General features: G+C 45.6%; 1 protein-coding gene across 1 annotated transcript in view; it reads right to left on the reverse strand.

Annotated features, from left to right (window-relative positions):
* TMC1 (transmembrane channel like 1) overlaps positions 1-17,093 on the reverse strand; it is a 141,178-nt gene that overhangs the window by 104,355 nt on the left and 19,730 nt on the right. Inside the window, exons 4-5 of the mRNA XM_061609349.1 lie at positions 12,290-12,340; positions 10,557-10,869 (exon numbers count right to left, since the gene is read on the reverse strand). Coding sequence (XP_061465333.1) covers positions 10,557-10,869; positions 12,290-12,340 — 364 coding nt within the window. The remainder of the gene's footprint in view (positions 1-10,556; positions 10,870-12,289; positions 12,341-17,093) is intronic.

The raw sequence follows: 17,093 nt of genomic DNA on the forward strand, positions 1-17,093 counted from the left end.
AGTCTAAAAAGAGGGGGGGAAACCCTAGAGCTCTTTTGGACTTTTTTCTGTCAGAGTTCTCATAATCTGTTGAAATTCATTAAAAAATCAGCCATGTTCACAGAATACCTGTAATCCTATTACTGACCTTGCCCCATACACTGACCTTCATCTTCTGCAGTTTAAAAGTTACAAAAATGCCTGGCTGATTTTTAGTTAATTTAAGAAATTTTGCATTGAACTCAATGATAATGTCAGGTATCCTGAGTAAAAACCAACTGTCAGTGTTCTAAAAGCCAGACTCACAGCTGCTGGGCTTGCCTAATCAGGGGGCTACACCCACACCAGACTTTGATTTCACTTGAGACAGTCATGGCTTCCCACAAAGAATCCTGGGAAGTGTAGTTTGTGAAGGGTGCTGAGAGGAGACTCCTATTCCACTGACAGAGATCCAGTGGCCAGAGTGGTTTAACAGTCAGCCACTCTGATTAAAGCTCTGTGAGGGGAACAGGGCATCTCCTAGCAACTCTCAACAACCTTCACTAACTACACTTCCCAGGATTCTTTGAGAGAAGCCATGACCGTCCAAAGTGAAATAAAGGCCTGGTGTGGATGGTGCCAGAGTAGGGTTACCAGGTCTCCGGTTTTTGGCCGGAGTCTCCAGTTTTTGGCTGGAGTCTCCAGTTTTTGGCCGGAGTCTCCAGTTTTTGGCCGGAGTCTCCAGTTTTTGGGGGTTCCCTCTGGTTCTCCAGCTAGCACCCCTTAATCTCCAGACTCTCAGCTTTAATTTAAAAAAAAATTAAGTTTCTAGGTGGTCTGGTTCCCGAGATATACACCAAAACATTAATCGCCCCCCTGCACGACTGTTAAATTGTTTTACAGATCTTTATAACAGCTCCTAGCTCTAACTACAACTCCCATTAGCCCAATCCAGTGCCCATGCTGGCTGGGGCTGATGGGAGTTGTAGTTTAAAAAAGTAACTTTTCAAAGTTCTGGCTCTAACCCCGCCCTTTCAGGATTGTAGCCAATAAATGAAGCCAGGGTTGTGCCTTGTTGATCCAGGCATGCCTAGGCTTAATTTCAACATCAGAAAATGGTGGCTTTGAGATTTTGCAGTTTGCGTAAGTAATATGGGTTAAAAATATTTTTCTCTTCTGTGCAAGAGTCAGACCCTGGGCTATGAAATATGAAAGTATTTAATTCAATACTTGCTTTCCATGTACCTGGAGTAAACCCCATTGAACTGCATTAGGACTTACTTTTTAGTAGACATGGTTAGGATTGTGCTGTAAATTAATGGGACTTTTGAGTAAACATAGGACAGACTTGTGTTTGTGTTGTAAATCTTTCTCTCCCTCTCCAATCCTATTTTAAAGCAATTAGGCAGGGTTTACCTAGGTATCACAGTTTTTATTATGTAGGAAACTAATACTGATTTTTTTAAAAAAATGTTCCTCAGTGACCAACTGGTTTGACAATAAACTATTATATGGGGTGTATTTTTACATGTGTGTGTGTGGGGGGGCCTTTCCAACAGCCATGTGAGGTAGGGTTGGTGATTGGAAACCAAGGCAGCTCACAATAAGAAATAAAAGGCTTGTTAAAAGAACAAGTTCCTTATCACTTGAGGGTACAGGTTTCCCTGGTTAAGTAAGCCCCACTGAATACATTGGGACTTGCTTCTGAGTAAACAAACATAGGATTGCACTATAAATATCTTTACAGGTTGTGTAAATAATGAACATATTTGATAGTCATGCTTATATAAATATTTTGTCATACTGTGTCTTAATAAGTATCCAATTTCATACTATGGTTGTACAATACTTCCTTTACATTTTAAGTATGCCTTGGGGAGGTCATGGTTCTCCATTGTTGTCATCCTGAGGGGCTGAGAGATGGTGAGTAGCCCATGGTCACCCACTACAGTTTATAGCTCATTTGCAGTTTGAAAAATTAATTAAAACAATTTTCATGCAGGCAAAATTTATTAAGTGGATTCACACAATACGTTTAAACCACATCCAACTTGCATTTAAAGCGCATGACTTCCCCTAAAGAATTCTGGGAAGTGGCATTTCCCCCTCACAGTTATAGTTCTCACCACTCTTAACAAACTGCAGTTCCCATGATTCTGTGGTGGGATTCATGTGCTCAAATGGGTGTTGAATGTGCTTTAAATGAACGGTGTGGATCTGCCCTAGGTATGATGTGCATTCAAGAGTGAATTGAAAAGAACAATTTTAAAAGATACTTCTTACTCTTACTCTTGCTCATTTCTCAGACCTCTTTCTGAAGTGAAGGGTCAAATCTGTAAAGATGTTTGGAGCAGCCATGTTAAAAGATAAGGGCAGGGCATTCCAGGCAGGGGGTTGCCAACCCTGCTTGGAGATAGATGTCTTTGCAAAGGATCCCTAGTCAAGCTTTACCAACAGCACAATCCGAACTATATCTACTCAGAAGTAAGTCCTGTTGAGTTCTATGGGGCTTAATCCCTTAGTAAGTGTGTTTAGAATTGTACCCTTCAGGGGCATCCAACTTTACTCCCCAATGCTCCCATCTAACATCTCCACAACTCTAGGCTCCTTTGTCCCTGCAGTGGCCTTCTGGTGACTGGCCTGGCCTGAAGGTACTTAAACCCTTCTTGCTGAAAGCAAGTAGGCTAGATTAAATGTTCCCTACTCAGTCTCCATCTTTTAGCTAAGATTTCTATTTTAATTTCCAATCAGATTTTTTTTTTAATTGTATGCTCCAAGCAACTGTGATTGATGCTTAATGTATCATGCTTAATGACATCACTCGGGTCCGCCCAGTGACATCACTCAGGCCCACCCCTCAAATCTCAGGTTTTGGTATGCTTCTGACTAGGCCAGAGACAGCTTTGGTTTAAATTTGGGTGGAAGGCTACATGTGTCTGCTCTAGAATAAAAAGGTGGGGGAAACATTGAAAAGCAATGATACTGTTCACATTGTTTTCCTTGTGGAAAGTAAAGGGGTTTCCCTCTGCCCAGTGCCCACCCACCCAATCTCCTCCCCTCCCTGCCCCTCCCCCGACTCAGTGTTGGACTAAGACCTGGGAGACCAGGGTTCGAATCCCCACACAGCCATGAAGCTCACTGGGTGACCTTGGGCCAGTCACTGACTCTCAGCCTCAGAGGAAGGCAATGGTAAAACTACCTCTGAATACCATTTACCATGAAAACCCTACTCATAGGGTTGCCATAAGCCAGGATTGACTTGAATGCAGTCCATTTCCATTTTCAAACATGACTGCACAGAAATAAATCCCATTGAACTTAAAAAGTATACAAATGATCAAACCCACCCTCCCTTCTCCTCCCTCCAATCCCCTCCCTCTTGCCCCTTCCCTCCCTCTTCCTTTACTCCTCCCTCCCCATCCCCATCCCTTTCCAATACCTTCCTTTCCCTTCCCCCTCCTCCCCCTCGCTTTCCTCCTCCCCATGGTCAGTTTTAGCTATCTTAAGCATGATTGCACGGAAGTAAATACCATTGAACTCTATAAGCATGCAGATGATCAAACCTGCCCTCCCCATTCCTTTGCCCCCTTCCAATATGCTCCTTCCCCTTCCCCCCTCCTCCCCCATGGTCAGTTTTACCTATCCTAACCATGATTGCATAGGAGTAAATCCCATTGAACTCAATAAGCATGCAAATGATCAGACCTGCCTTTCCCCTCCTTCCCCTCTCCTCTCCCTTCCTCCTCCCCTCGCCTCTTCCTTCTTCCCCCTCCTCTGCCCACTCCAGCCCTCCCTCCCCTTTGGTCAGGTTTACCTATCCTAATCATGATTGCACGGGAGTAAATCCCACTGAACTCAATAAACATGCTGTCGGAAGGCAGAGCTGGGGTCCCAATCCCGGGGAGCTGGATCCTGGAGAGTTGGGAGAAGAGTATTCGGATGGATGGCAGAGGGAAGGGGGAGGAACTTCCCCCCTTTGGAGCGAAGACGAAACAGAGGAACTGCCAGTGATAAGGTTGCTTAGCAACGGGGAGCCTGTGCCCTCCCTGGACATTCTCACGCCTCCTCCTCTTTCAGGATCAGAGCAACAGGGGAAAGAGGGAGGGCTGCTCACAGCCGAAAAGCGGGGAGGCAGTTTACCATCAGCCCCTCCCCTATCCCCCATCCTGGAATCGGAAACTTCAGAAGAGGAGGGGGTGATGCTTCCCCCCTCACCGCACACATGCAGACAGCTGAAAAGACAGGAGAGAAGGGGGGAAGGCGGGCAGTACCTGAGGGGCAGTTAAGGAGGAGCAAAAGATTGCGCGCCCGTTTGGCCCCTTCTTAAAGAACAGGCGGGAAGAAGTCCCTTGCTCTGTCAACTTTCTCCCAATGCCGCAGGACCTGTATCCCTGTATTGCTTCATGAGGAAATGCAGTCTTTGTTTGGACATTACCCTAATAAAACACGAATTAACTGCAGCCGTTGGTCTGGTTCCTGAGTCACATCCTGGGCCTGACAGCTTGACAGAGCCACCTAAATCACCCTCAATGCTCTCTTCACTTGACTGGGACAAGATGTCAAAGGGAGCAGCGGGGGGGACAAACCCCACTTCTGAGACGGAAGAAGTGGAACTCCTGAGGACTAAGGTAGCTGATTTGCAGACGGATGTTCAAGCCCTGCTAGCAGCAGTCAAGGTGCTGAAGACGGATAATCAAACCTTGAAGGCCACGATAGACCAGATGCGAACAGCCCCTCCAGCTGCCGTAGTAAAGGTTCCCATTGGATTGCCCCCAAAATACGCGGGACAAAGTGATCAGTTGGCAACCTTCGTGGCTCAATGTGAGTTATATCTGGATGTCAGGCACACGGAATTTCCAGACGATGGGGCTAAAGTAGCTTTCGTGATTAGCCTCCTGGAGGGAGAAGCTGCAAAATGGGTGACTCCGTATCTTGTGAGAGAGGATACTGTCTTAGGAAGGTACAGAGGATTTATACAGGAGATGACCGAGATGTTTCAAGACCCGCAAAGGGCTGAAACAGTAGCACGGCAACTAGGCGCTCTGAAGCAAGCTAAAGGGACTGTTTCCGAGTACACTAACGCTTTTAAAATTCTGTCCCAGGAAACTGGTTACAATGATGCCGCCCTGATGTTTATGTACCGGAGTGGATTAAATGCTGAAATCCTGGATGAGTTGGCCAGGACCTCCCCCCCCGCTGACCTACCAGGGCTCATCCGGCTATGCCTACAGATAGATCACCGGATGGAAGGAAGGCGCCTGGAAAGGAAGCAGGAGGTCCCGAGATACTCAGCCTCGGCATCCCGCAACAAGACCCTTCCCACTGCAGGGATGGCAGGTAATGCAACTGAGGGACAGGGAGGGGCTAGGCCAAGACTGTCGGAAGAAGAAAAGGAAAGACGACGCCGGGAACGTTTATGCTTTTATTGTTCAAAGCCGGGCCATGTGGCCAGAGACTGTGGACTGAAAGGGGGGAAAGCCGAGCTGTCGGGAAACTAGAACACCCAGTCCACGTGCAGGCCGGTGGACTGGGGGCAGTGTTGTATAAAGGCCCCCCAACGATCCAACCTCCCTCAAAGGGGGTGTTGGTCTTGCCTATTCGGATTACAACTTCCAGAGGAGTGGTGTTTAATTCCACTGCCTTAATTGACAGTGGAGCCTCCACAAATTTTATTGATGCAAAGTTAGTCAAGCATCATGGAATTTCCCGGTGGAAACTGGACGCTCCTCTAGCTGTGGAGACTATCGATGGGAGACCCCTGAAGTCAGGAGGGGTGACACAAGCCACGGAGGAAGTGAAACTTCAAATCGCTGGGCACGAAGAGTTCATTTCGCTATATGTGTCAGATCTCTCGAACTTTGAGGTGATTCTGGGAATGCCCTGGCTAGCAAAGCATGAACCCAAAATAAGTTGGAAGGAGGCGGTGGTGTGGTTCACCTCACAGTATTGCCAGGAGAACTGTCAACCTGAAGGAATCAAGAACACCTTAGTGGGGGCAGTGCAAGAGATCGAGCAAGTGACCCTGCCGCCGAAGTATGAAGAATTCAAAGATGTGTTTGATGAAAAAGAGGCAGAGACTTTACCCCCCCACCGCCCTTACGACTGTGCGATTGACCTAGTGCCAGGAGCCAGCATCCCATCAGGGAGAATCTACTCTCTCACAGAGAATGAGAGGGAGGCCCTGAAGGAATTCCTGGATAAAAACCTGAGGCGAGGATTCATACGCCTCTCACAATCCCCTGCTGGAGCGCCACTATTGTTTGTGAAAAAGAAGGGGGGGAACTCAGACCCTGTAACGACTATCGCGCATTGAACCAGATCACCATCCCCAACAGCTACCCGCTGCCCCTGATCTCAGAGTTGCTGGACCGACTGCACTCTGCAAAAATCTTCACGAAGTTGGATTTGAGAGGAGCGTACAATCTGATCAGAATGAAGGAGGGAGATGAATGGAAAACAGGATTCTTGACCGCTTACAGACTGAATGAATACCTGGTCATGCCGTTGGGGCTTTGTGGAAGTCCAGGAATTTTTCAAAAATTCATGAACGACGTGTTTAGAGACTTGTTGGACACGTATATAATCTGTTACTTAGATGATATCCTGGTGTTCTCAAAGAACCAGGAAGACCACGACCAGCATGTGAAGACGGTGTTGAAGAGACTGAGAGAAAATCACCTGTATGCTAAATTAGAGAAATGTGGATTTGACCTCAAGTCTCTAGACTTCCTTGGATATCGAATCTCAGCGGAAGGCGTGGAGATGGACCCAGGGAAAGTAAGCTGCATATTGGACTGGGGCCAACCTGTCACCAAAAAGGATGTACAACGGTTTTTGGGGTTTGCCAATTATTACAGAAAGTTCATTCCAGGGTTTTCCAAATTAACAGCTCCTCTGACTGACTGTTTAAGGGGGAAGAAGAAGTTTCAATGGACAGAGAACGCCATCGAGGCCTTTGAGGAGCTGAAGAGAAGGTTTGCTACTGAGCCCATTCTGCGCTTTGCTGATCCGAACCGCCCTTTCGTAGTGGAAGCAGATGCTTCAGATTTTGCCATCGGGGGGGTCCTGCTACAATTAGACCAAGAAGGGAAGGAGCTGCACCCCTGTGCGTACTTCTCTCGGAAGTTAAAGCCTGCAGAGAAGAACTACACAGTTTGGGAGAAGGAGCTGCTGGCCATCAAGGACTCTTTTGAAAACTAGAGACAATACCTAGAGGGGACCTCTCATCGAATTGAAGTGCGCTCCGACCACAAGAATCTTGAAAGCCTCCAAACAGCCAGAAAGCTGAACCAGAGACAGATAAGATGGTTCCAGTTCTTCACTAGGTTTAACTTCCAGATTACTTACCATGCCCAAGCCAAAAACCAGAGAGCGGATGCCTTATCCAGACAGCCACAATACAAAGAAAGTGAATCCGAGGACGAGCCTCAGTACGTAATCCCGCCAGAGAAATTAACGTTGGGAGTATGCCAGCCTTCATGGGAAGAGGAACTCAAAAAGGCACAACAAGAAGATGCAGACATGCTAAAATATCAGCAGGAGACGGGACAAGGTCAAGACTCAGAAGTAACCTTTCACTGGAGAAATGGACTGTTATGGTTCAAAACTGCCAGATATGTGCCAGAAGGGGAATTAAGGCTCAGAATCCTATGCCAGTGTCATGATTCCATCACAGCGGGACACTTTGGGATTTACAAGACCATTCAGAACGTGGCCAAGGACTTCTGGTGGCCTAAAATGCGTCGGGATATTGAGAGTTATGTAAAGTCCTGCTCTGTCTGTCTGCGGACAAAAACACAAACAGGGACACCAGCAGGACTGTTACAACCGTTGCCTGTCCCACACGAACCCTGGAAGGACCTCTCCATGGATTTTATAACTGATCTACCCAAGTCCCAAGGAATGACAGCCATCTTAGTAGTGGTGGATCTACTTACCAAAATGGCACACTTTCTTCCTTGTGCAGGGGCCTTAGAGGCTAAAGAAACGGCCAAGTTATTCATAAAAGAAGTCTACCGGCTGCATGGATTGCCAAACAGCGTAGTCTCAGACCGAGGAACTCAGTTCACAGCCAAATTTTGGAGAGCAATGTGGAAACAGTTGCAGACGGAATTAAAACTCTCCTCCGCCCATCACCCCCAGACAGATGGGCAGACGGAACGCTTGAACGCCGTTTTGGAAAGATATTTACGAAGTTATGTGTCCTATCAACAGACTGACTGGGTATCATATTTGCATTTTGCAGAGTTTGCCTACAACAATTCTCTGCACTCCAGCACTCAACAAACCCCGTTCTTCGCTAATTATGGATTCCATCCTAAATTCTTTCCAAGCAGCTCAGAAGGAATGCTGGTACCGGCAGCTGAGAACTTCCTTAAGGAATTGCAAGCGGCGCAACAGACACTGAAACACCAGTTAAACGAAGCCAAAACGGAGTACAAGCGAGTTGCTGACCTGCACAGGAAGGAGGCCCCCCCCCTTCAACCGGGAGACCAGGTATGGCTGTCCACCCGCTTCCTCCAGATGCCGGGCAAATGTAGAAAATTACAAGACAAGAGGGTGGGTCCTTTCGAAATAGAAACTCAAATCAATCCCGTGGCGTACCGACTGAAGCTGCCTGACACGTTTAAAATACATCCTGTGTTCCATCGATCCCTCTTAACGAAAGCCGCCCCTCCCAGTGAGTTACGGCCGGAGGAACCTCCCGGAGCTCCACTCCTGGTAAATGAGCAGCTTGAATTTGAAGTTGAGGAGATCTTAGATTCCAGGATCAGACGCCACAAGCTGCAGTACTTGATTCACTGGAAAGGCTATGGGGTGGCTGACAGATCATGGGAAGATGCAGCTGATGTGCATGCTCCAGAATTGGTAAAACTTTTCCATCAATGTTTTCCCCACCGTCCCAAGCCAGACAAGGGGAGGGGGGCACAGCCTGGGAGGGGGGATGGTGTCGGAAGGCAGAGCTGGGGTCCCAATCCCGGGGAGCTGGATCCCGGAGAGTTGGGAGAAGAGTATTCGGATGGATGGCAGAGGGAAGGGGGAGGAACTTCCCCCCTTTGGAGCGAAGACGAAACAGAGGAACTGCCAGTGATAAGGTCGCTTAGCAACGGGGAGCCTGTGCCCTCCCTGGACATTCTCACGCCTCCCCCTCTTTCAGGCTCAGAGCAAGAGGGGAAAGAGGGAGGGCTGCTCACAGCCGAAAAGCGGGGAGGCAGTTTACCATCAGCCCCTCCCCTATCCCCCATCCTGGAATCGGAAACTTCAGAAGAGGAGGGGGTGATGCTTCCCCCCTCACCGCGCACACGCAGACAGCTGAAAAGACAGGAGAGAAGGGGGGGAAGGCGGGCAGTACCTGAGGGGCAGTTAAGGAGGAGCAAAAGATTGCGCGCCTGTTTGGCCCCTTCTTAAAGAACAGGCGGGAAGAAGTCCCTTGCTCTGTCAACTTTCTCCCAATGCCGCAGGACCTGTATCCCTGTATTGCTTCATGAGAAAACGCAGTCTTTGTTTGGACATTACCCTAATAAAACACGAATTAACTACAGCCGTTGGTCTGGTTCCTGAGTCACATCCTGGGCCTGACACATGCAAATGATCAAACCTGTCCTCCTCCCCTCCCCGTCTAGCTTTCTCCCATCCCCATTCTCCCCTCTGCCCTCTGCCCTTCCTCCCCTCCCTCTTCTTCCTCCCCTCCCCATCCCCTGTGGTCAGGTTCACCTATCCTAAGCATGATTGCAGGGGAGTAAATCCAACTGAACTCAATATATATGCAAATGATCAATCCATTCTCAGCAAACTTGCACAGGATCCCATTTCTTACCTCCCGGATCAGAGGCACATATTACCAAATTCTTCCAAGCGACACAGGAAGTCGCTTGGACTGTGAAAGACCAACCCAAATTGTGTTTGCATTTTGACAAATTTGTAGGGCAGTACAATATGTCAGACAGGAGATCAGGTCTCCTGCTGCCCTGGAGCATTCACTATAGCTGCCCAATTTCCCTGCTTTTTAAAGTTTGATAGAAATATCTGTGGGCTATAGGTACATTCTTAAACCGCAAGGTTTTTTGCCTATTAGTGAATATATTCTCAGCATAGTGAAAAAGACACCAGGTGATTTGTGTGCCTGCTCAGCCTACTGATCAGGTGCTGTTAACTGCTGGTGGGCAGCTTCAAGGCTCCTGCTCTCCCTTTTTATGGGTTGAACAGGCCTCAAATAGAGGGCACCATGAAATAAAGAATTCTGTCTTCTGACAGTCCTTCAAAATAGGACAGAGTGTTTTTAGTGCTTTTGAAGGCTGCCTTCATATCTTGAAGGCAAGATATAAATCTAATAACTAAAAAAATATGAATAGCGGACTGTGAAATAGAACACACAGTCACCCTACCCTAAAGTGCTAAGTACCTTGGCCAAAATTAAACTATAGTGCTCTTTTGGAAATACTCCATTTTTATGAGTGCTCAACATTTGTAGATCTGATCCCAAAAGCTCAAGAAGTAAGTTTAATTTCTGTTAGCACTTCACTACAGCATATATAATAACTTAACCATTATTACCTTTACATTAAGGAAATCCTGCTAAATTAATAATAGTGCATTACCTTGGTCCTTTGTTCTTTTTATCTTTCTTTTTCTTCTTTTTCTCTTTTTTCTTGTCATTCTTGTGGTCTTTCACCACGTCTTCCTCATCATCACTATCTTCCCGAGACTCCTCCTTGGTCTTCTGATTTGCTCTGTTCTTCCTGCTTTTGCGGGCTTCTCCATCTGATTCGTTCCCCTCTTTTCCATCATCTTTCATCCGTCGTCTTCTGTATCTTCGCCTACGTTCTGCTGCAGTCTCTTCTTCATCCTCATCTTCACTTTTCTCTTGGTTTCTTTTATCTGATTCTCCCTTCTTCTGATGAGATTCTTCCTCTTCATAATGAGGAACAGAGAAAGAAAATCCATTCACTCTGGATGTCAGCAACCTTTTCCGTCTCCTCTATCCCACTCACTACCCAACTCACACAAAATTATTTTCTGGTGTCATAATTTCAAGACAGATAAAAGCTGTGGCCACTCATGGTGAAGTGAGCAACCTTGTCCTCAATTCCCGCTAGCTATGAACCACACCATGTAGCCTTGCATAAGCTAGTAAGATAGCCAGAGGAGAGGACTCTTGCACTTTCAATACTTATGCAAAAGAGTGAATTTCAACAGGTGTACCTTGTATGACAACTACTACTTGTACATAACTGTTAAAGGTGGGGGGGGAAACTTAAAAGTACAGGAACCCTGTCCTCTTTTGAATCTGGCCAAGCTACTCACAGGAATATTATGGGGCTATAATGCATGTCTCTGAGCTCTTCAGAAGGACCAGAATCAAAAATGGAGTTTTCTGGGGCAGAGTCTTGGTGGTGAGAGAAAGTCCACAAGGCCTACCTTACCCACCCCATTTTAGCATATAGCACTTTCACCTGACAGACACCAGTACAGTTACCGTCCTTTATAAATAGCATTGCAGTGACACAGATCAGTGTTTTTCCTAGAAGGTGCAAACTTAATTTCAGGACAGTGTTCAGAGCTGACAGTGGAGGTCAAATCTTATCCATGTTTCAGTGTGCTCACTCAATCCAAGATAGTGGGTGCTATTGCTCTATTCGCCATATCCATAGCCTCTTGTAGAAGAGATCAGACATGGATGTACTACACAGATTGACTTCTGTGGGACTGAGAACATCAGCAGCAAGGTGATGTTGGTACAGAATGCCAAAATTACACTATTCTGGCTGTATTTTCTGGACCCTTTTATTTCCAGCCATATCTAAAGGTAGAACTATAAATTTCAAGTAGCTCCATCATTCTATTAAAGCAGCCACTGAGGCCAAAGTGTGCTGTGGAAGACCAGTGCGTATGTGTCAGTTTTTCTGCTGAAAGTTGCCCTCCTCATTTCCCAATGAGGAAGAATATGAAAATGTAAAGGTTTATCCTAAAATTACAGATGAAACTCATATTCTGCAAGAATAAGCAGAATGTTTAGGGCAAGAGTGTGTGCCCTGAAAATTGGAAAATGTTCATTTGTCAAGCAGTTGCCATTTCAGTACAGTAATTTGAAATAATCATGGCATGATTGTTCTGGTGTTTACCAAATCAAGATAAGAACATTATTCACGAATCTCTGCAGCTGTTTACAGGAAAAGCCTCTTAGCTCTTTAGCAATATATTTGTGAATATATAATGATTGTGAATAATCAGTTGTACACGAGGGACTGTCCTGTGCGTCTTCTTGCCTGGTTGCTATTTTTTTTTTCAGAAGGCAGAGAGCTACAGAACTGAAAAAATTTGGCATTCTTACCTTCTTCACTTTCAGCACCACTGTCTTCTTCGTTGTCAACTTCAATGTTCACTGAGAAGAAAAGCAAAAATTCTGTACATCCTGAAGTCCACTTAGCAGCTCTTTCATTCCCAGGTCTTTAATGCATTTGCTGATTGTCCCCACTTCCACACAGCCATTTAAAGACCAATTTGAGCATTCAAATTGTAAAGACATTAGGCACAATCAGAAGTCCCTCCACCTGCAGACATCTCCATCTCACTTAAGAGAAGAAAGGGGTTCTCAACTAGAATTATGCTGCAGCTAATGATGATGCCCATCCCTGAGAAACTTTTGGAGAATTTTTCTGCCCCTGGAGAAATTCTGTGAAATGGTCCTCCCCTGGAGAAACCATGTGAACAGACAATACCGAAAACACAACATAAAATGCTTGTTTGTTTACAGAGCATTTTGTCTGGCGAACAGAGAGCCCTGCACCTGCTGGCTCTGGCCACGGGCATTGTTCGAACATCACTTACAATGGCTGAAGAAGTACAAGCAATCCGAGAAGGGCTGCAACTGAGTCGGACAGCATCTGCTTTGTATGCAGAAGATCCTAGGCAGGGATCGGAGATGCCCCTGTCTGAAATCCTGGAGAACTGCTGCCACTCAGAGTAGATCATACTGAGCTAGATGCACCAATGCTGTGAGTCAGTAGAAGGCAGCTTCCTCGGTTCTCGTGAACCAATCAGGTTGTCCATAAACAAATTAATACAGGAGCTGGAGTTTGCATATACAACACAACGTCGTTTATCCAAATCAGCTGATGATCATTTTTAAAATATCTAGGAAATCACAAACCTCAGCCTGGTTCAGGCAACGTATCCCAGGTGAATTAATATGTATGGGGGCCGGTAGGATTGTGGGAGCAGTCCTCACCTTCACTCTATGCACCTTCAGCACACTGTGTGAACAAACCCTATATATGTGCAAACTATCTGCAATGTGTGGACAAGCATATGTACATGCAATTTATATTTGTGTAGGGTCCTTTCACACAGTCTGCTAAATATGCATAGGACAGGAGTGCTGCTGCAATCTCATCACTGCACAGGGTTTTCATGTACCCTTGATATGTTGTCTGCATGTGGCTTCTGACTGCTATTTCTGTATGATTCTATGTAGAAGAGGTTGCATATGCAGGGGTGTAGTGGTCCAGGGTCTCGGGGGGTGGTCTTAGGTGCTTTACGTTTTCAGGAGCAGGGTCCCAGCAAGGTCCCTATGTCTCCAGCATCCCATGAGCCAATCAGCATGCAAGGGGAATGTGTTACCCACTGAGAAAAGTATTCTAACATGCTTCCTTGTCCTTTTCTGCTGATTGGAACCAATCATAGTGAAAGGAGGTGAGTCAGCCACAGAGAATACTCTTTTCAGTAGCTAACACTCTCCCCTTTCATGTTTATTGGCTCCTAGGGACATCTGTTGTTGTGGGAGAAAGCATTAGCAAGGATCTCATTCTCAACCCCACAGCAAAAAGTGGGACATTGCTGTGACTATCATGAAGGTACCCTGCACTTCTGAATTTGCCACTATACTACTGTGCATATGGGACATAAAGTCAATTTTAGGTCATTGAATTTTATGGGTAGAGGAAGCATGGATATGGGGGGAGATTTATGAGGACAAAAAGAAGGGGAATCTAAAGTAGAGGGTGGAAAGAAATGAAGGAGGATCATGGGGCAGTGAGGACAGAGGGAGGAGCAAATTTATTGGAGTCCAATGTATTTAGGCTGCAATCCTCTATGCACTTACCAGGGAATAAACCTCATTGAACTCAATGGTGCTTACTTCTGCATAGGCATGTTTAGGACTGTGTGGCTAATGTACTAGTTTATTGTTTGTTGGGAGGTGGTTCGGGGGGAGATCATACTATTAATCTGAGCAGGAAGCTAGGTTTTATACTAACCTCAGTGGAGGAAGGACAGGATATACATGAGGGGGAAAATCATCCTTAAATTCTTTTGAAAGATCAAGCCACTAATGAGTTGCACATTATGGATAGCTAGCTTTTTTGCCCTCCACAGCTTACAGCATCCTTGGAGATGGGATTTAAATGGAGCAATAGTACAGGAAGAAAGGGTTAAACCTTCTTTCCCTCCATTGCTTCTGCCCTGATCCAGTTCCATCCCCTATCCACAAAGAAGTCAAGAAAGCCAACTGCAGATCCCCCATGTCATATCAGCTTTGGCCCTCAGATTGTTCCAATTCCACAGCGACAGATTCACCATTTTATGGTGAACTTCTTGTGACTCTCCCCCTTCCCTTCAGTCACGTTGCTTCCTATTTTCACTCATCATTTGGAAGAAACCTACACTTATCTTTTTCACAACAATGACATACATATTAATTTATCAAGTGAAAACTCAGTTGAACAAAATGAATACTGCTTTGATAAAGTGAGAGATTAAAAAATGTTTAAAATATGTAATGCTGTGAAAAGAACAGCATTATTGTTTCCTCACTATGCAAAGGGTTATTCAGAAACTGGCAGGCTCATTTTAAAAGAGGCATATATGCAAGAAGCTGAAATTCCTTCCAGAAAGCCAATAACATGTTCTGTCATTTCAGTTTCCACCAGCATCTGCATAATCTCCAACACCACTCCAATTTATGCAAAAATGTTATTCAATATCAACAGTGGAATGCAAAAAAATGAGTGTTCTTTTGTTTGGTCTGAATATATGCTTTCAGCTAAGGCAGTAACTGGATCCACATTATACAAAGATCATTACAATTGCTATTGAGTCCTGCAGTGATGAAAACAAACACTTCTGAAAAGATGCTTTGCATGCTAGATTAGGGCATCTTTTTTATTTTGCAGAGAATGCCTTCAGCGATCTTCTTTCATCCAAGGAGAAAATTCCCATGGAAGGTTTTTAAAGATATGGGATTGGCTGCACAGTGCACCATGATGAGTGCATGCAGTAAGTGAACCACTGGAGGTCTATGATATACATTGGAATGTGCATTAAAGCAGATATTATATATTCTGCAGAAATCAATGTGCTAATATCTAAACCAAATAAAAACAAGGCACTGTACATAAACAAATCTGGGGCTTAAAGACATCATAAATGTAACTGATGTAATTTAATTAAGCACAGTGGCACAGAATAACCAACAAGCAAAGCTGAATGCAATGGGCAGGATAATGTGTTGATCTAAAAAAGCAGCGCGCTTATCTGCCTGGTGACTGAATGCAAGGGAACCTAATTTCTTTCAAATAACAGAAAGCCAATGTATTTGTCTAACCACCAAACAATGTTAAAGAGCAAACATTTTGTAGAAGAAATAAAGAACAAATGCTAGCAGGAACCCTAAGTGATTATTGCTCGGGGGGGGGGAGCTTTGGAAGAACAGTGGATCAGCCCAGAATCACAAAACAGGGCTTAGAAGACACAATGGAAAGAACATAAGCTCTAGACAAACCTAAAGCTTGTAGAAGAGCTGTAGTTCAGCGTTAGAGCACCTGCCTTGAATGCAGAAAGTCGCAAGTGGAATCCCAAATATCTCCAGTTAAGGCTGGGAGAGGCCCCTTTCAGAAACCATAGAGCACCGCTGCCAGGCTGTACGGTTGTTACTGAGCTAGATGGACCAGTGGACTGATTTTTGGTATAAGGCAGCTTCCTATGTTTCTAGAATTTCCCCAGAGTTCCCTGGGAAGCCAGAGCTGACTGTTTAACCACTGAACTGTAGCTCTGTGTGTGGAACAGGGGTTTCCTAACAATTCTCATCACTCTTTCCTAACTACAGTTCCCAGGATTCTTTTGAGGAAGCAATAAACTGTTAAAGCAGTATGATACTGCTTACATGTATAGTGCAGATGGAGAGCCCCCTTTTTATTCCTAGATCCAACGTGTCCTCCATAGCATTATTTATTTATTTATTAAATTTATATTTATATCCCACCCTTCCTCCCAGTAGGAAACATCTTAAGAAGCAATTCTAACATAGATGCAGACTGGGATAAGGTATCTGCTTAAAAGGCTTGTTGAAAGAAGAAGGTCTTAATTAGGTGCCTGAAAAATAACAGAGATGCTGCTTGTCAAATATTTAAGGGGAGGGAATTCCAAAGGGTAGGTGTCACTACACTAAAGGTCCACTTCCTATGTTGTGCAGAATGGACCTCCTCCTAAGGCCCTCACCTGCAGAGTGTAGTGATCAACTGGGTATACAAAGAGTAAGGAGTGAGACAATCTTTCAGGTATCCTGGTCCCAAGCTGTATAGAACCTGGAATGTGGCCTGGTAGGTAATGGGAAGCCAGTGCCATTCTTTCAGCAGTGCGGTGACATCTTGGTGATACCCTATCCCAGTGAGCAGTCTTGTGCCACCACTTTTTGTACCAGCTGCAGCTTCCAGACCAACCTCAAGGATAGCCCCACATGGAGCACATTACAGTAATCCAGTCTGGAGGTTGCCAGTGCATGGACAACAGTGGTCACGCTATCCCGGTCCAGAAATGGCCGCAGCTACCTTACCAGCTGCAGCTGATAAAAGGCAGTCCTAGCCACTGAGGTCACCTGGGCCTCCAGTGACAAAGACAGATCCAGGAGCACACCGAGTCTACAAACATGTTCTTTCAAAAGGAGTATGACCCCATCCAAAGCAGACAACTGACCAATTATCTGAACTTGGGAACCACCAACCCGCAGTGCCTCTGTCTTGGTAGGATTCAGACTCAGGATATTGGCCCTCATCCAGACAACCACCAAGTCCAGACAGTGGTCCAGGGCAACCCTGGAGATAGGATCGGAACCACTGTAAAACTGTGCCTCTGATACCCAT

This window comes from Rhineura floridana, chromosome 1 (genome assembly GCF_030035675.1).
Source record: "Rhineura floridana isolate rRhiFlo1 chromosome 1, rRhiFlo1.hap2, whole genome shotgun sequence".
NCBI lineage: Eukaryota > Metazoa > Chordata > Lepidosauria > Squamata > Rhineuridae > Rhineura > Rhineura floridana.